The sequence below is a fragment of the Arvicola amphibius genome, chromosome 9 (genome assembly GCF_903992535.2).
Source record: "Arvicola amphibius chromosome 9, mArvAmp1.2, whole genome shotgun sequence".
Lineage (NCBI taxonomy): Eukaryota > Metazoa > Chordata > Mammalia > Rodentia > Cricetidae > Arvicola > Arvicola amphibius.
The window spans coordinates 36,823,953-36,844,303 of NC_052055.2; the positions used below are offsets into that span (position 1 = coordinate 36,823,953).

The window sequence follows — 20,351 nt, forward strand, 5'->3', positions numbered from 1 at the left end:
ACTATTTTTGACGATAATCATCTCTGATGACGACATAACTTTGGCACTGGCAATAAGCCTATAGGGCATTGTTACAGGGAGTACACGAACTCTGGGAACATTCTTGTTTTCTTATAGACTGATGATGTAGGTAAAGAGCGAAGGTTCTCTGCATGGCCATTGGAATCTAAAGATGGACAGTCACCTGCACACTGGCTAGAATAACCCTAGCTGCAGACAGACACGATCATGGAACAAGGTTTCTCATTGCAGTGACATTGGAAGTGTAGCTAATGCACCGACACAGGCTGTGACTTGGCAAAAACACTGGAGAATAAAGTTTCTTAAACAAACAAACAAACAAACAACCACAGCTAAGACCGTGTCTCTGCTCCTCGTTGAAGACCTTATATGTAGAATAAAAAACTCTAATCCAAAACAACAAATGGCAGGGCTGTATAGGCTGAATTTTAAGTCAAAAGGAGGCAGGGAAAAACGGGACCTTTATACAAAGACTCACTTGTGCCTCATCTTAGAGATGGCTATCGTAGCCAGGCCTGCTGAAAATGTCCTACGAAACTAGACAGGAGAGCAGGCTTGGTGCACACGTTTTGCTCAGCATAGAGACACTAAGAGTCAAAATGGCAGAATATGAGAAAATAATTTAGAAAGTACACAGCATGTGAGGTCAAAGTAGAATCTGGCTATTAACCCTACACAAACCACATCCCTTCTAAGAAGAGGGTAACAGTAATAGTAGGGCTGGAGGAACCGTGTGGCTCAGGCATAGAGCACACTCGCCTAGTGTAGGCAAAGTCCTGGGTTCTCTCCCCAGCACCACAAACTCCAAGAAGAGAGATGTGTTTGCAGGAAGTTGATGTTCAGTCTCTGGTAGGTACACTGGGAAAGCCCTTCCAAGTTCTTAGCAGGAATTCATCTCCCTTCCCCACCCACCCCCCCATGTTTTATCTTCTAGATCACATTCAATTCTGAACATGCTACATTCACAACGGAAGTGGGAAAATTCTTAGAACACAAGCCATTGTGATACAAACCCTGTTGGCTATAAATAACTGAATGCCAACACAGAGGTGATGTTTTACCAGGGGCACTGGGGAGAGTACAGTTTGGAGTCTGTTGTTTTATGACCCAGCACTGCTGTACTGCTAAGTTCATTCCTATGAATGTTGGAAATGAAAAATAAGGTTCAAGGATTAAGGGCTGAGAGAAGAGACAGACTATTCTCTCTCTCTTTTTTTTTTTCAAAGAGAGACCTGTTTCTCTACCCTTAAATGGGGTCATGGCACTGGGTCTCATCGGCAGCAGAGGTTCTCCCGAGTGATGGAAAACAACTCTTTCCCCCACTTGTGCTTTTCTTTTGGCTACTCATATGGTAGACAGAAACAAGTCTGTGATGCTCATGAGACATCTATACGTCTACCTACCACTAACCAATAATTTAAAAGAAAGCCACTTGTGGATCTCTGTGAGTTTGGGGCCAGTCTGGTCTACAGAGCGAGATCCAGGACAGCCAGGCCTACACAAAGAAACCGTAGGGCGTGGGGGTGGGGAGTCATTTAAAACAAGACCAAAACAAAACAAAAACCCAACAAAACAAAAAACACCTAGTATAAAACAGAAAGCTCACACTTACATGCTTATAATGTGCACAAAACAAATCTAAATAGTGGTGACTAGCAAGCCTCTGTATATATGCCAGAACATGCTGGAAGGGTATGCTCATTGAATATTTCCATGTATAACGAAGTCACCTAAAGTCTTGGTAGACAGGGTTTTTGCTAAAGAATACCATGGGAAGGGAAGGGCTTTCTACCTTCCAGACACCCTCACCACATCCTCTTTTTAGCTCACTGCCAATCACTAACAAAAGCTTCCAGAAAGGTGACAATTGGAAGAAGGGAGGGGCAGGAAGAAGACAGGAAAAGAGAAGCTGAGAAGCAGGAGCCTTCTTCCACTGGCCCGGCACAAAAAGACTTTCCCCATCACTGGAACTGTCACCCTTCTACACACGGAAAAGTCAGCACCTATGGAGGGCACACAACATAGAAAAGAACTTGGCATCCCACATTATCAGACAAAAAAATGTATTTAACTTCCTCAATTTTTTTTTTTAAATTTTGATTTAGCCCACTGCCTTTGGGGCCTGTCCAGAAACACTCCAATTTCCTTTACAGGCAAGCATCTTACTAACTGTGGAGTGACTGGACCACATGCACATACACACTCGTCCCCTACTTAGGATGTCTGGGTGTATGTACGAAGGCACTAAAGCGGTTTCAGAGAATGCAGGCAGCAACCCCACCCATTCACTTTACCTGTGGAGCTGGAGTTTCTTTCCCACTGGGAAGCTTAAAGTTTGAAAGAAGCTGTGGCCACGACTTCTGGCCCCAGGAGGGAATACAAAAGGAGAATTCAGTATCACCGAAATAGAAAGGAAACACTCCACATCTCCGCCACCCAGGATGGGGACAGTAAGCAGCAGATCTTCAAAACAGCGTTTAAAACAAGCACAACAGTAGCTGGGAGCTAAAACAAAATAAAACCACTTGTTCCTTATTAGATTCTTCTGTTTTCTCCTCCTGTAGCAGATGGAGGTGAAACAGACATTCTTCATGAACAGAAGAGTCCATAGGTAATTTTCCTTTAGTAATGCTTATACTTAAGATTTGTTTAAAATATTTCCTAACTCTTTACACAGATTCTCAGCAATCCAACAACTGCACTACTTACACAGTTTAGAGCCAATTCTTTTTTCTTAAGCTGTTTTTTCTTCCTTTATTCCTTTCTTTTGTTGATGGGGCTGGAGAGACAGGGAGAAGGGCTGCATCGGAGAATATAAACAGGACTGGGGAGATGTCAGTCCAGCCTTGTAAGAAGTTAACAGTGTGGCGGCAATCCTACTCATGAACACCTAACACCCTCCCATTCAGTTATACACAATCTCAAGTGAGGCCATGACAGCGCTCAAAAAACCTGATTATTCTCCCACAGTTGTTAAGAAAATGAATTTACCTGTTGCTGCTAAATTGGTTAATTTTTAAAAAATATTTCTATGTATCTTAAAATGTGTGATCCCCTGTATGATAATAACATTTGGAGACTTTTTACATTTTTGTAAGTAAAAATCATTTAAGCTTTTCGAAGTTTCAGGAACTTGTAAAAGTTTACTAACGGGAAAGAAACAGCTGTCTATCTAGGATAAGATACGGTTAAATAAACCATCTTCAAAAAACTGGCTGCCTACCCTAGAATTCCTGAGAATGCTCGCAAATTTTAAAGCAGGAAAATAAATGTTAAAAACAAAACAAAACACTGTTAAATGCTCCCAGAGTTAGTCTTCATCTAAAATATATATATATATGTGTGTATATATATATATATATATATATACACACACGCACTTTTTGGTCTTTTTTTTTAAAGTTTTTAGGTTTTTTTCCCTTTAAGCTTATGATGGAAGAACATTTTAGCTTCTCGTGTTATTTTTACATATTTCAAATCCCTCATTATGTCTTGTAAACAAGAGGGGCTCTAGCACCCGGCTTTCACCGTAGTATCGTAAGGAACTCAACTAAGCCATAGTGCAGGTCAAGGACCCAACTGGCAGAAAGAGGAAGAGGGGGAGGAGGAGAGGGCAGGCAGGGCCATGAACGAACCAAGAGCGGCAGTGGACAATCCCCATAGGCTCTTGGGAGTCTGGGGATGCTAAGATTTAGCCTTCAGTCTGCAGATATCTGAATATAAGCTGCACTTCACTTGGACATCACCATCCACGACAGAGCTCTGTTCCAACACTAAGAGTCAGTGGGGCTGGAAAGAGACATTTTGTAGGGGCAGAGGTGGGAAGGGGATGTTGGTGATAGAAACTAGAAAGCAGGAGGAAGGCAGAGTCCCTGTGAAAAAGGTGTTGCAGGAACAAACCCACCCACCTGCCAAGGGCTCCTAGACTAGCAAGCACAAGTGCCCACAGGAACAAAGCCTGTCAATCTCTTCTGAAGCCAGGTTTATATTCAACAGAGTAGGCCACGGGGACTACGGAATTTCCCACACATTGTCTCACAAAGCCACTTACACGCAAGTTTGCTTTTTGTTGCTTTTCATTTTCCTGTCCGTATCACCCTACCCACCTACACAAAGACACAAGCCGAAAGTCAAATACATTAGGCATTGTTGTATCCTTCACTGAAGATGCTAAAGAAAGAAAAACTCCCTTGTCCTCAATAGCAGCAAGTCACAGAGGACAGCAGAGGTCTGCTCCCACCAGGGGTTGGAATGGGCAGGTAATTGCTGGTACAGAATGTCGGCACTTCATGTTGAACAAACAGTATGATGCAGACTGGGATATCCACACAAGTGCTAGCATGTTACCCGCACGCATCTCCCCCACCCACCCCCCGCCCACCGTCTATTTTGTATGTAAGGATTCCCCTTCAGGTTTGCTTTCACTCTCTTTACAATAAGCAGTTTGATATATTTTGATTCCAACATAGTACATACATGTTGTTGATAACTGTGGATTAAACATTGCCTCCTGTTCGGCCCAGAGAACTACTACATTGATGCTTTTTTAAAAAAGTCTTTAAATACCAAAATTAAAAAAAAAAAAAAAACATTACAAGAAAGAAAAATAAAAGAGGTCAAAACCAAAACAAGGTGCAATACTTAAGTCTTTGCTAAGTTATTTCTGCCTAAGCAAAACCACATACACAGGAAACACAACACAGAGAAACAAGGGGAAAAGCCTGAAGTACACACTGGTTTAAGAACATTCGTTAAGTAAACGTTTCTGTCAGTGATGGCCTGGTGCTGTAACACGCCACGGCCTGGCACAGGTAATGCTCAGCGAGAGAGGAGCAGAGAGGGAGGAGCTGCGATGCTTCCAGGAGGCTGCTCACAATTTGCCGTTTTCCTCAAATGATAATGAGAACCAATAAGAATATTTAATTTGCATTACCTGATTCCTTATAAAAAATTCTCACACTTGATCACTTGTAAAGTGGGAACACAGCGTTTCTGCTTTTAAAACATCACATGATTTAAAAATTACTGAGTCTTCTGTTCTCATTCAAAGTAGCAAAAAATGCCTGCTTGGGACTTAAAACTCCCGTGTGCTCAGCGGCCGCTCATCTCACAGCACAGATGTGAGTAACAGGTGCTCTGAGAGGTACCTCCCGCCGACTGCTGGACTTGGCAGTGCTTCATTCTGCTGCTAGGTCAAGGGAAGGCTGGGGAACCTCACGCTCTGGCTGCTGCTCTCACTGGAAGGCACCCTTCGTCTCAGTGCAGCCCGGAGAAGTGGCCTGAGTTGCAGCAGCCCCCTGTGTGCCTGTGTTCTCATAGTTAAAAAAAAATTAAAAGCAGATGGCCGGCCAGCCAGCCTGCGAACGTCAGCAATGCAGCTTTCTGAGAAATCAGGGTGGGGTGAGATGAGGAGGGAAGGACGCAGGCACACACAGAGACAGAGGAGGATGCACACAAATGCACATGAACACACGTGCACACACATACCAGAACGAGCATGCCTGGGCAGTTACATGTGCCAGAACACACTGGTATTTATCAACCAGCCAATCACAAAATTTTTCCTTTTTTTTTTAAGTTTTTTTGTTTTTGTTTTTAAAGTGAGGCTCCGTCAAGTCTTCCCTCCCCCCTCCCCCAACAATTCTTTTGAATTTCCCTCCCACCCAAACATGGTAGACCTAAGGACGGAAACACACCCAGTGCAAACAAAGTTAAAAAGCTATTTTTTTCAGTATATATGTTTCTTAGCAACAACTTCCATATAACATGAAAAAAGTGAAAAACTAGAAACTAATTTTTTTAATTTTTTTGTGTTTAAATTTAAATGGTATGTGTACTTGCTTCACATTGTCTTTCTAGGTTGGCGTTCATGATTCAAGTATTTCAAGAGTGATATGTTCTCTTTTTGGATTCATATTCCAAACGAAAAAACTGAAGTTTTAAGGGAGGCAACTATGTGCTCAGACAGTCTGTCAATGACCCACCTTTCTTCTCTCTCCGTTTTCTTTTTTCCTTTTAAAAATGTATTTATTGCAAGTTGAAAAAAAAAACGAAAAGGTCAAGTTAGTGCTGCTGCTGTTCCAAAAAAAGGTCACGAGGTCAGAGTTGAAAGTTCTAAGTTCAGATTGAATCCGACCCTCCTCCTAGAAGGTCACCAGGTAGTAAAGGAGCAGGGCTGCCCATCCTATGGGGATCTTCCACCGTCGGAACTCCCCACAAGCTAGAAGAATAGTTTGTGGGACCCCACAAGGAAGTGCCAGCAAGATCGGCCCCACTGCTGCCACCAGTGCTGCTGCTCCACTGCCCGAGCCCGGTGGACCCACCGAAAAGGTTCAGCGCAGGTCCAACGGGGTCTGCCTGGTTCTGGCTGGTCTCCAGTGACTGCCATCCTGTGGCAGGTGCGCTTGGGGTCGCTGCAGGTGTAGGTGGCTGAGCTTGAGCCAGGAAGCGGCTAACTTCATCTTCAGTGGCAAACTCGGCCAAGATGGTAGTGTTTCCCAACACACACCTGGAGGAAAACGGAAGAGAGCAATGTGATCTCAGAGACCAGAATAACATAAGGCATCTCTGCTGCCAGCCCTCTGCCACTGCATGGACTACATGCTTGCTTGCTTACTGACTGAGTAAGGCCCAGGCTGGCCTTCTGTCTCTGCCTCCTAAATGCTGAGATTACAGGTGTGCACCATCATGTTTGATTTATGTAGTACTATAGAGACTGAACCTAGGGATTTATGCATGCTAAGCAAGAACAACTGAGCTACATTTTAGTCCACCTGTATGGGGGGAGGGGGAGAGAGAGAGAGAGAGAGAGAGAGAGAGAGAGAATGAGAATCTAGACCACAGAGGATATTTTGGGCACTACTCTGAATGACATAAAAGTTGTGATAGTTGTGATGTTGGATAGATCAGCATATATTTGTTCATACTAACCACCATCAGTGACTCAGAAAGTAAACTTAACCCTAATGTAAACTGTGGACTCTGGTGGATTAGGTACCAATGAATGTTCATAAACTGTAACAAATGGGCTGTTCTAGTAAGTGGTGCTCATAATGGGGAAAGGCCTCACTATCACTTGTGTTCTCTGGGGACTTTTGTCACAGTGTCTGTTGCCCAAGGGGGTCAACACTTTTCTCTCCACCAGGGTAAGAGAATGGTTAGACCCTGATCCACTTCATGCAAAAGTCCTGCTACAAATAATTTCTTTTTTGGGCTGGGTGTGGTGGCGCACACCTTTAACCACAGCACTTGGGAGCCAGATGCAGGTAGATTGAGTCCAAGGCCAGCCTGGTTCTACAGTGAGCTTCAGGACAGCCAGGGCTATACAGAAAAACCCTGTCTCAAGAAGTCAAACAAAGAGCTGGGCGGTGGTGGCGCACGCCTTTAATCCCAGCACTCAGGAGGCAGAGGCAGGCGCATCTCTGTGAGTTCGAGGCCAGCCTGGTCTACAAGAGCTAGTTCCAGGACAGGCTCTAAAAAAGCTGCAGAGAAACCCTGTCTCGGAAAACAAAACAAAACAAAAAAAACCCAAAACAACAACAAAAAAAAGAAGTCAAACAGTAGTCCAGGTAGTGGTAGATTTTTCATAAACATTGGCTTTGTTCGCAGTACAATTTACTTACTATATAAATTATTTACATTTGAAGTTCAGAGTTTGAGTCTATAATTTACACTAGACAACACAAACAAAGTTAGGAAGGACTGCCACCTCAGCATCTGCAGATGTATACATGACTGAGGTTCTTGTGTGCATGCTTCTGTCACTGTTCTGTTAAGCAGGGCCAGAGCACTCCTGTGTGCATCATGTGTGCTGTCTGGATGCACATAGGGTGCAGTACTCACATATGCAGTGCAGTCTGGGCCTTGGCTGCCTCTTGTTTGGTGCTGTACCGGATCAGGGCAGTGCCCTGGGTTAGATTCAGATGGAATGTCAGCAGTGGACCATGCTGCATGCAGATCGTTCTCAAGGTTGACCCATCAATCTAAGAGGTAACAACACGTGTGAGCTAAGATGTGGAGCAGGCATGGAAAAGGCAAATTCTAAGACATTTAAAGAAGGAGATTGAGGTTGATTAGTCCTATTTTATAAATAAGATGTTTCTTTATAAAAATAACTAAAAATAAAAACCTAAGAGCTATAAAACAAGCCTGTTTTTTAAAAGAGAGCAACAAACAAGTGTATGCTTATTTGCAGAGCTCAAAAGGCAGAAATAAGAATTAAAGTCACCATGCAAAGTTGTCAACATTACTAACATTTTATTTTTTTTTTTTACCTCCTCATTTAATAACCCTACAGAGATAAGAAAAGCATTGAAGTTAAAACTGGCCTAGTCCAAAACCAAATCACTCCAACACTGCCATATTCCTCTGACCATATAAAGTGGGGACTACTTCCACCTTCTTCTTTTTTCCACCTTATTTTTGACCAAGTGCATTGGACCAAATGCTGAAAGGATTATAGATAACTTCCCCAACTCAGGAGTTATATAAGCAAACCTATTTATTTTATGGATTAATTTTTAACACTATTAAATATATTTATTTCAGCCTTAATTCCAATACTTCAGTTCACTTCATTGGAAAAGGAATGCTACAACTGGGAATGCCTTAAAAAGCTGTGTAATGTGGTAAACAACGGTCTAACATACATAAGAACCCAGGTGTCATTTTCAGCACCAGTGGGAAACCTGAAGAGTAAAACCCAGCAAACCACATTAGTTCTTCACAGAAAACAACCACGAGTATGTCAGTATATGGCACAAATTGCTTTCCAGGAGACAGATGTCCTTTAGACACATTTTGGTGATGAAAAGTCAACTGGCCCATGCATCAACTTTGCTCTACCAGCAACTTAAACTAGGAATGACATTAATCTGCTTACTAGGCAGCTCTAATGTTTTAAAAAATCAGTTCTTTCTGATACAAACACAGCCAATATCACATTCATTTACATACATACATAATGATGCATACTTACTATTTTTTAGTGGCTATAAGGAGTGAAGGATTAGCTAGCACGTCCAAGTTCTTTTCAAAACTAGATAACCTCTTATTGCCTCTCTCATCCTATCCACATTATAACCACTACAAAGTGTGACAGCTTTGATAAGCCCTTTGTTTTTTCAAGACAGGGTTTTCTCTGTGTAACTACTCTGGCTGTCCTAGAACTCATCCTGAAGAACAGGCTGGCCTCAGACTCACCCGCCTCTGCCTCCCAAGTTCTAGGATTAAAGGCATATGCTACTACTGCTTGGCGTAAACTCTTAAAAAATAATGCATAGTTTTGAGCATCACCATGCTTGATTTTTTTTTTTTTTATATATATTGGGACTGTAGTTACAGGCAGAACTCCTGCTTACTGTGTGTGAGCCCCAGAGACCTGCAGTCTCTACCCCTTATAGTTGGGTCAGCTATTAGATGAGGGAATAAACTGAGACTGTGATTGATTTTTGAGAGACTAGGGAACCCTGGTTGACCTAGAATTCCCTATGTAGACCATGGGGGACTCAAACTCAAAAGATCTGCTTGTCTCTGCCTCCCAGACGGCATGCACCACCACACCTGGCCTTAAATTGGGACTTCTGAGTTGATTAGACATTGTGGTAAAGAATGCCTTTCTCAAATATGCCTACAAACAGGATTCTTGTGATTTACTTTCCACAAATAGGTTCACTGGGCAAATAAGTTTACAATGAAATATATTTCCCTGTAAAGAATCCTAACAGACACTAGCATGTTAAAAAAAGTCTAAGAAATTTCACAGTGGCATTTTACCAACTGAGCTTTTCCAAGTCCCTTCTGTAATAGATTTTGTATGTGGTTAAAACACATCATCTCATTTGGTTCCAGATTCTAAATGATTGGTTTATTTATTTTTGCTTCTGTGAATGTCTGTGTGAGGGTGCCATGTTTCCAGGAACTTTGGTTATAAACAGTTGTGAGCTGCTATATGGGTGCTGGGACTTGAACCTGGATCCTCAGCCAGTGCTCTTAACCACTGAGCTATTGCTCCAACCTTGCTATAGGAGGCTTTTTTTTGGTTCCAGATTCTAGCTGGCATATCTATACAATATATTTCCTTACCAGTAGGTCAGATGACCTTGCTCTCACTGCTTTGTAGAATCTGCTCATCTCTAGCACTACTGAGGGTGAGGGCAAGCCTAGGACACAGCACCCTATCCTGTCAATAGGACTTCTGTAGTGGCCATGGAACAAATGTGCTTTCTTTATAGGCTAGAAGAGGGCATTAGACCTCCTGTATTTGGAGTTACAGGCATCCGATGTGGGTGCTGGGAACCAAAATCTGGGTGCTCTGCATAAGCAGCAGGCTTTCTTAACTGCTGAGCTATCTCTCCAGTACCATAAATGAGCTTTCATATCTGCCAACCTCTTCCACTGTTTCTCCCCCCTTTTTTGAAATAAGAGTCCCCATGTATCCCTAGAACTTGTTATGCAGACCAGGTTGGCCTTGAACTCACAGACATCTAGTGTCTCTGCCTCCCAAGTGCTGGGGACTAAAGGTATGTGCCACCAGGTCTGGCTCCTCTCTCTTTAAATAAAACCAAGCCCTATCTAGAAAACCATAAGAAAATAAGGTTACCTGTGGAGTGAGATTGTGAAGAACCAGCCAGTAACTAGGACGGACAGAACCACCATCACTCCAGGTAGAGGCTGCAAACAGAAAAATGATGAGGAAGACCGATAAAAACAACAAAAAAGGACCCAATGAAAGGGGGACATTTTTATGCAGATCTCCCCTTCCTCCCTCCCTCCCACCCTCCCTCCCTCCCCCTCCCAACCTTGATCTTCCTGGTCTCTTCTAGTCCTTGAACCCAGTGAATTCATTTGCTTTGTGTGAGCCAGTCTTCCCCCCCCCACTGACCGCTCTCTATAGTTGCTCATTTTTACTTCACGTGCCCTAGAGAGGTCCTGGGTCTCTTCATCTGTACCGAGCACAACTTTTCAACAAAAGATGCTTTTTTTTCTACCAGACAGCTATGCTCTCCTCCATTTAGCCCTCCCCAAGGTGTTAAATAGCCATTTCTGCTTGGCTGATCCTCCTCACCCGAGGCAATCCGAGAGTCCTGTGTTCCCCACCCCCTGACTGATCTGGGTGCTGTGCTGCTCCAAGGAGATGCCGGTTTGGGGTTGGTCAGGCCAGGAGGTGGGCGGGGCAACGGTGTAGTGTTCCTGGAGGAGATGTGGTTTTTCCACATCTTGTTGGAGAGATGAGTGGGGTTGTGTCCTATGGGATCTGGGGACCACGTGGATTTGTAATCAGGGAACTTTGCTGTGAGAAAAGTCAAGAAGCAGCCACATTAGATGGGCACCTGCCCACAAACAGACACAAACTTTATTTGTACATAAACACAAATATATTTATATTCTATAATTCTGTTGAACTCTGTCTCAACAACATCGAAAAGTAGCAGGAAGCATACATTTTAAGAACAGCAGTATGAGCTGCTGGGCAGTGTTGGCGCATGTCTTTAATCCCAGCATTAGGGAGGCAGAGGCAGGCAGATCTATTAAGTTCGAAACCAGCCTGGTCTACACGAGCAAGTTTCAGGACAGCCAGGGATACACAGAGAAATCCTGTCTCAGGAAAAATAAGAGGGGGGGGTGGTGGTGGGAAGGGAACAGTAAGAAAATAACTGTTGAGTGTGTTAAATTTCAAAATGATTCTAAACTGACAAAGATTTAATAAGGTAACTAATCTCCTACTACTTTCTTGGGTAAACACAACTTGAAAGAAAAGACAGACTCATGGAGAAAATATTTCTGAGGAGGACAGACAGGGTTAGACTGTTAATACAAACAGAACTAGAGTACTCACTAAATGCTCACTACCTACCATGAAAATCAAAACAAAACTAGAAAATTATGCACTGCTTGTGACTTGATACATGTTAGACACCAACACTGATTTTAAAAATAGTCAATAAGGCTGGAGCAATGGCTTAGTGGTTTGGATTACTTGTTGCTCTTGTAAAGGATCTGGGTTCAATTTCCATCATGGTGGCTCACAACCATTGCAATTCCAGGGGATCCTACAACCTCTTTTAACATCTGTGGGTACTAGGCACATACACGCAGGCAAATACTCATACACATACAATAAAATAAAAATATCTAAAAGAAAGTCATCAAATAACCACCACTGCTTACTAGGCTTAAGGTACCCGACAGTAGTGTGGGTAACACAATTATCTTGCAGAGCCTCTGATTCAGATGCGAGACAGAAAAACAAAACTGGTATCCTTGGCAACAGCACATATGTTCAACACACAGAAGACAGAAAACATCAGGCTGTCAGCAGAGGCTCTACAAAGATAAATCTGAAGGGTTTACACCAAGGGATGGGCTCAGAAAAGCAGGAAAATGAAAATCTAGGTTCAGCAGAGGTTCTTTTCAGTTTTCATGGGGCAGAGAGATAAGAGGCCATAGGTACACTGTGGCTATGTAAGCTGCAGTAGTTTCCATACGACTCAGCATAAACCAGAGTGAGAACAGAATGAAGCAAAGGGGGTGGAGATGAAAACTATGACTGTCAAATATATTCCCGAGAGACAGGGCTTGGGGTCCAGGGAATGAAGGAGGAAAGACTGCTCTAAGGATAGGCAAGATAACTCTAAGGGAAGTCTCAGGTTAATGTCCAACTGCAAGAAGATAATTCCTGAGAGCTGGGTTTTTTTTAATAGGAACAGGGAAAAAGAAGAGTGCCAGAGAAGGCAGCCATGTGCCTGTGTGGACAAGCTGCTGGGAGACTGAGGCCAAGGATTGCTTCAGCCCAAGGAAACAGAGAGCAACCCAGGTAACTGAGATGTCTCAAAACTTCAGGCAGCTGTGGCGGCACAGTCCTATAAGGGCACATGGGAGTGAAGGCAGGAGGAGCAAAGGAATGTGAGGCTGTCCTGAGCTACATGAGACCCCGTGTCAAAAGAAAAACAATCAAACACGTTCCTTAATCAAACAAAAGGAAGAGTTAGACAAGTTGGTTTGTTATTGTATTATGGTGTACATGCACAGGTGTGACTGTGGGTGTCGGTATGCACAGCATGGAGCATGTGTGGATCTGGGCACCACAGCAGTCGTCAGGCTTATGTAATAAGCACTTGTACCCACTGTGCCAGTTTGTGCAAGTTTTACAAGTAAATGAAGTCCTATCAAGAAAAATATGGGGAAGGTGTTAGGAACAATGACCACTAAGGTGCTTCCTTTAAAATTTAGGCTCAGTCAGTTCTGAGGCAAAATATAACAGTATTTTTGTTTGGTATATTGACACAGGATCTTAACCCAGGCCAGACTGTAGGAATTCATTCACAATTGTCTCAGTTTATCTACTAAATGAGGGTAACCCATTCCACAGTAGGAGGAAGACAAAAGGGAGTTTATGCTCAAGTTGACTATGATGCCTGGCCTACAGGAACATTCAGCAAGTGTGCAGGGTTACTGTGACACTGTTGGTGTGATACAACTGCCCTCAGTTTTGTTTTTTGTTTTTTTTTCTCGAGACAGAGTTTCTCTGTAGCTTTGGAGCCTGTCCTGGAACTAGCTCTTGTAGACCAGGCTGGCCTCAAACTCACAGAGATCCACCTGCCTCTGCCTTCTGAGTGTTAGGATTAAAGGCATGTGTCACCACCACCCAGCTTAATTTTTTTTGTACCTTGGTTTTTAAGATAATGACTCTCCCTTAACCTGTAGCACACTGAATTGGCTAGACTGGCTACTAGCAAAGCCCAAGGATCTTCCTGTCTTTGCGCCTGAGCACTGGGATTACAGATGTATGCATCACACCTTAGCGCCTTCTTCTGAGATAGGATTCACTATGAATGGCTGTCTTGGAATTTGCTATGTAGAACAAGTTAGCCCCAAACTCATAGACCTACACCTGTCTCCACCTCCTAAATGCTAGGATTAAAAGTGTGCTGAGTTGTGCCTGATTTTATTTTTTTAAGTTTATGTGCATGGTGTTTTGCCTGCACGTACGTCTGTGAAGGTGCCAGACCCCCTGGAACTGGAGCTACAAACAGTTGTGCGCTGCCACGTGGGTGTTGGGAACTGAACCCAGATCCTCTGGAAGAGCAGTCAGAGCTCTTAACCAGTGAGCCGTTGCTCAGCTCTGCTGATTTTCATGTGGGAGCAGGGACTGAACTCAGGTTTCCATACTTGCACAGCGAGTGTTTTACCCACTGAACCATCTTCCAACTGCCACCAGCTGCTCTATTCCTCATGAAGTCTCAACAAACAAACAAACGACAAAACCCAACCAGCCCTCCCTGCCATGCCAAATAATGAGGAACTCTCTTTTAGACTCTGCCCATCTATTTTTCATTATGTCTCTAAGTCAGATTTTGGGGGAAGAGTAGGCTATCGTTGGCTGCCTCAACACTAATCTGGATTAAACTGTCTCTTCCTATGGCCCTTGATTTCTTGGTAGGCTGGCTAACAGAAGCATAGTCATCAGGTCATGAACTCTGCCCTCTGAATACCCCCAGCTATATGACATTCTATTCCCATTAGCTTTGACCAATGTAGTCCTATGAGAGACCTACCCAATCTCTGTGAGACTAGGAGCTCCCTGAGTGGATAGTGAAGGCAAAGAAAGGTTGCACCCCCATCTGTGCTGACCGACACTCCTTAAGAATACCAGCGGAAAAGAGGAACCTCTCAGTTAACTGCCAGACAAGAGGGGAAAAGCCACCAAGTACCTGAAGTGCTATGAACGTTGGTAAAGGAGTTGTCAGAGGCACTGTAGGGCCAGGCACCAGGTGAAGGCAGCGAGGTGTTGAGGGAAGAATTAGACCCTTGAGGTGACAAATGAAGAAGAAATATTGGAAACAAATGTCAGTATAACCAGGGAACCCTTGTGAGTGTTTTATTTAAATACAAGGGAAAACAAAATGCAACCAAACAATAAAGATGTAAAAAACAGTATTATTCTATTTTCTGTTTAAATTATCAGGTACTCCAAACAGAACTAAAGCGCAGTGCACAGCTGTGAAGCGCTGGTGTCTGCAGCACTCACTCACCTGTGGTGTTATCCCGCAGCAGTTGGTGGTCAGTATCTACAATGGGAGATGTAGCTGTACCCCCCAGCACACTTCCTGGAGTCACATAGGGGTCAGATTCAGGGTCAATATTTTGGATACCTTTCCATGGCACTCCTGGTTGGAATTCTGAGACATGAAGAAATGTCAGGGATGGGAGATAGTTAAAAAAAGGAAGCTTAATTTATACAGTTCCTATTTTATTTATTACTATTGTTTTTTGTTTTGAGATTAGAGTCTTACTATGTAACTCCAGCTGTCCTGGAACTCACAGAGATCTGCCTGCCTCTGCCTCCTGAGTGCTGGGATTAAAGTAAAGGCCACTATGCCTGATTTTTATTTGTTATTATTATGCTAAAATAACTGTTTAGTAGAAAAAACATGATCATGTGAAAAGTCTAAATAATGAATCTATTATACATTAGATTGCCATCATGAGGTAAAAATACCCTGAGCAAATGCTTTTGCCGGTAACAAGTCCATTAATATAGTGTCTGTCCATTCACTTGTCAGGTGGTGAACTGGATCATACTCATAAAGGCCTGGCTCCATATATGATTTTTACAGCTACTAGAAGAATTACAATCTTAAAGGAAAGTAAGAACCCATGCCTAATGAAGTGAGGCCAAGAACTGGGAGAAAAATCTGGGCTTGAGACCAGTGATCTTTCCCATTTTTCTTAATTAGGCACTGGCCAAAATGAACATAATAAAATGAAATATAAGTGATCATTGCTTCACAGACAGTTCAGGAATAGTTGGAAATAATTTAACTGATTGTGAGAAAACCTAGATTATATATGGAAGCTTATCATGTTTGTACTGATCCACTTAAGCTGTACTTAAAGATATGTGATATCATTAACAAACTGGTATTTCCCTAATTGTGTTAAGAGCAATATGTATTGTATATGAACAGGCGGCATTATTTCATCTCACTCTAATAAAATGTAATTATATACATTTATGTCTGCATTACAAAAGGACAATTACTAATTTGTACTTTTGCTTTATTAAACTACAATGAAAACAGAATACAGAGACAAAAGGAAGAAGAGGGAGGAAGAGAAAGACACAAATCTTACTGAACTCATCACCATGTACCTGGGGCATATTAATGACATATCTGACTAATAAATATATCAATCGATTCAACACATACTTTAAAATAGCTTATGTTATATGGCATCCTACATACAGAACAAATGCCAAGTCCCAGCTTCAAGGCCACTTATTATCACTAACTACCCACTTCTTGAAGATCTTTTATTTTCCCATGGCATACATTTCAGGGTGTATGCCTTGCCTTTATCAGACAATGAAGCATGGGGCTTCCTCAGTAAAGCAAGCTACACAAGCCTGTTCAGAACCTAAATTCAACAGAAGTACTATTCTAGAAAAAGCATTTTATGAACAATACCTGGAGGCCAACTGGCATTGCTGGATTTACTTCCGATTTTATTAGTCGGTGGAGATTTGGCAGGTAACCAGCTATCACCAGCAGGACCCGTATGGCCACCCAGCGTGTCACCTGGGATTATATCAAACTGGTTGTATGGTGACCCTCCTCGGGTCTTACCAGGGGCCACGATAGCGCCTGAGAAAAGAGAGAAATAACTGTTTAAGAAAGAGCTTTAGGGGGCTGGAGAGATGGCTCAGCGGTTAAGAGCACTGGCTGTTCTTTAGAGGATCCAGGTTTGATTCCCAGAACCCACAGCGCAGCTAGCAACTGTCTGTAACTCCAATGCCAGGGACTCTTAACACACTCCAATGACCTCTGTGGGGAATAGGCAACAGTGCACAGACATACAAGCAGACCAAACATTCACACACATAAAATAATAAAAAGATCTCTGATAAACCTAATAAACAGAACTTTCCAGCCCCCTGCCCCACCTCTTTTTTTTTTTTTTTTTTTTTTTGAGACAGGATTTCTTTGTGTAGCCTTGGCTGCCCTGGAACTTACTTTGTAGAGCAGGCTGACCTCAAACTCACAGAGATTTGCCAGGCTCTGTCTCCTGACAGCTGGGATTAAAGGTGTGCACCACCATGGTCTGGCTCCTTATAGAATAAAGACTGTGGGCTACTACTACTAGCAGTATGACCATAATGACTCATGTCACTTCTCTGAGTCTCTCCATTTTTCAACTAAATCCACAGGCATCTTCTCATTCTACAACAGTCCTTTCAATCTGGAAACCCCACAGTGTTATATGTCAGAGAATCATACACACTATGAAACACAGTATCTACATGGCTACTACACTAACTGCTCTAAAGTACGGAATGGGAAAAACTGGACAACTTTAGCACCTTGCAAAGTATTAAGTGATCTTTTTATTGATGCTTTCTACCTCTGCTCTTAATGGCTGGGTAAGCTTGGGTTATCTGGAATCTGTAATATTCAGAGTCCATTGGAGAAAAAGCCATCTGCAATTGCTTTAAATTCCAAGGCAGTGAGGTAGAATTCCCACCCAAGGTCTTTGGCAACACACCAGCAATGAACTCTACATTTCTGAGCCCAGGGTCACCTCACATACAGAGAACAGTAAATCCTTTGTCACCGGTATTCCCAGAGATATTCTTGGGGTTTTGTTAGTGCTTCCTTCAAGCATTTTTATGCAGGAAAAGTTGAAAGTTTAAATAAAAATTTAGGAGCATATGGGAGATTATTTCCTTATTTCCCAAATAAAGTTCATATAGTCTGTCACTCATCTGACATAGTCTTAGAGTGGTGGTCATGAGCACATAAAATGATTTGCAGGATAATGTATTAAAATGCTTGGGTAAATATCGAATAAAGCAATCTGTTTGGTTTGGAGCATGATTAAAATTGTCTCCATTCTCTGCTAAGAGGACATTTACTTTTCTAAGGACAGTGACACTAATCTGATTCAGTGAGGTAGTGGAAAATGAAAGGAACAATTAATTATCTTGGGGATTGCTAAGAAATGGGGAAAACATTATCTATATTATATATTAGTCGATGAGGAGAGAGGATACTGTAACTCTGAGCTATCTGAGCGATCTTCTCACAGACCTGGTAAACCACTGGCCTAAGGGAGCTGTGAAAGTGCTCAGAGTGACAGAAGACACAGGACTAGGGTTGCTCAGTCCATAAAACAGATTTTAAAATTTCAGTAAATTATTCTTGATTTTGATCCTACTTAGCAGGGTAAGAGACCTGGGTGGCTCCTTCCCCAGTCTCTGGATGGGATTACTAAAGAGGTTTTATAATGGGCTTATTAAAGAGGGTTTATAATGGGAACCTGGAAGGCTGCAGGCTGAATGAGTTGACTGGGTTAAGCCTGCCAGGGCTCTGCCACAAGAATGACCAAATACTTATTTATATTGACTCTCATAGAGACAACTCTGACAAATTAAACCAACAATTCACTGAAGGCCGAAAGAAGATCCAGACCTCTTATCTTTCTTTTAGGGAAGCAGAGAACCCTTAACAAAAATTATGGACAGGCAAGGCTAATCCACAATCAAAATACAATGTCAATGCTGTCCTGGCGGGACACTGAATTCACAAAGAACAAGAGGCTCTGGAAAAGTCCAATCCTTATGAATTCTCTTCTACTAGTTATCTTTTGGAGTTTAGGGACATTTTCTTCTTTTTCTGAGACAGGTTTCACTTTGTGTCCTAGTATAGCCTTGAACTATATAGCTCAAACTGGTCTTTAATGTACACATACAACTATGCCCAGGTTAGGGCAGGAGTTTGAGAGGCATGGACTACAAATTCTTAGCAAGATCTTGTCTCAGAAAACCAAACCAACCAATCAATCAAAACCTCAGCAAGAGGATTCTGTTCTCTCACCCACTTTAGTGGGTTTTAATCTTAGGGGTGCCCAAGTTTGTAACTATTATCTCAATCCTATGACAAGTGGGACATTATGCCATCCTTATCCAGAATCATTTAAATACCATAAAATATGAATTGCAAGCCTAATCTCCCTCTGACAGATGGTAATAAACTTTGGAAAAATAGCAAGAGATTCACTAACAAAACCTAAGGATCTGTACTTCAAAAAATTACCAAGGAGGGTTAGAGAGAGATGGCTCAGTAGGTAAGAGCACTGGCTGCTCTTCTATAGGACATGGTTTTGATTCCCAACATCCATATGGTAGCCTACAGCCAGCCCCTCCCCCAAGACAGGGTTTCTCTATGTAGTCCTGGCTGTTCTGGAACCCATTCTGTAGACCAGGCTGGCCTCAAAATCAGAGAGAACCATCTGCCTCTGCCTCCTGGAATTGAAGGCAAGTGCCATCACAGCCTGAAGGCTTACAACAATCTTAACTCCAGTCCCCAGCAATCCAATGCCCTCTCTTGGTCTCTGAGGTAACTGCATACATGTGGTGCATAGAAACACATGCAGCCAAAATATGCATGTACAAGAGCTTAAAAAAGGGCTGGAGAGATGGCTTAGTGATTAAGAGCCCTGGTTGTTCTTCCAGAAGACCTGGGTTTAATTCCCAGTACCTACATGGCAGCTCACAGCTGTCTATAATTTCAGTGCTGGGGAATCCAAAATCCATGGCAAAACACCAATGTGCATAAAATAAAAATAAATTTAAATTTTTTTTTTGTTTTTTTGTTTTAAATAAATCACAGCTGGGCGGTGGTAGTACCTCCCAGCACTTGGGAGGCAGAAGCAGGATTATAGTGAATTTGAGGCCAGCATGGCCTCAAAAAAAAAAAGTGAGTTCCAGGATAGCCAGGACTGTCACACAGAGAAATCCTGTCTCGAAAAAACCAAAACCAAAACCAACCAACCCAACCTACCAAACAAAAAAAAGTCAGCAGGACTTGTATGAGTTTAAAGACCAGCATGGCCTACAAGAAAGACATGCCCCCCAGCTAGGTCCTTGGGCAGCTGAGGAGAGGGTGCCAGAAATGTACAGATCATATGCCATACTCATGAATATCTTGCATATCACCATAGAACCTTCACCTGGCATTGGATGGAGAAAATGACAGAGCCCCATATAGGAGCACCGGACTGAGCTCCCAAGGTCCCAATGAAGGAGCAAAAGGAGGGAGATCATGAGAGCAAGGAAGTCAGGACCATGAAGGAGTGCGTTTACCCATTGAGACGGTGGGACAGATCTAACGGGGAGACCACCAATTCCAGTTGGAATGGGACAGAATGGAAACAGGGGGACCAAACCGGGACTCTCTGAATGTGGCTGACTGTGGAGGAGGACTGAGAAACCAAGGACAAAGGCAAGTGAACATGAACTCTACAGCATGTGCGGGCTCACTGTGAAGCCT

General features: G+C 42.7%; 1 protein-coding gene across 1 annotated transcript in view; it reads right to left on the reverse strand.

Annotated features, from left to right (window-relative positions):
• Positions 1 to 4,631: 4,631 nt before the first annotated feature.
• Tnrc6b (trinucleotide repeat containing adaptor 6B) overlaps positions 4,632 to 20,351 on the reverse strand; it is a 69,312-nt gene continuing 53,592 nt past the window's right edge. The window contains 7 exon segments of the mRNA XM_042055722.1: positions 4,632 to 6,529; positions 7,864 to 8,003; positions 10,622 to 10,692; positions 11,087 to 11,311; positions 14,733 to 14,828; positions 15,054 to 15,200; positions 16,491 to 16,667. Of these exon segments, the coding sequence (XP_041911656.1) occupies positions 6,142 to 6,529; positions 7,864 to 8,003; positions 10,622 to 10,692; positions 11,087 to 11,311; positions 14,733 to 14,828; positions 15,054 to 15,200; positions 16,491 to 16,667 (1,244 nt within the window). The 3' untranslated portion in view covers positions 4,632 to 6,141.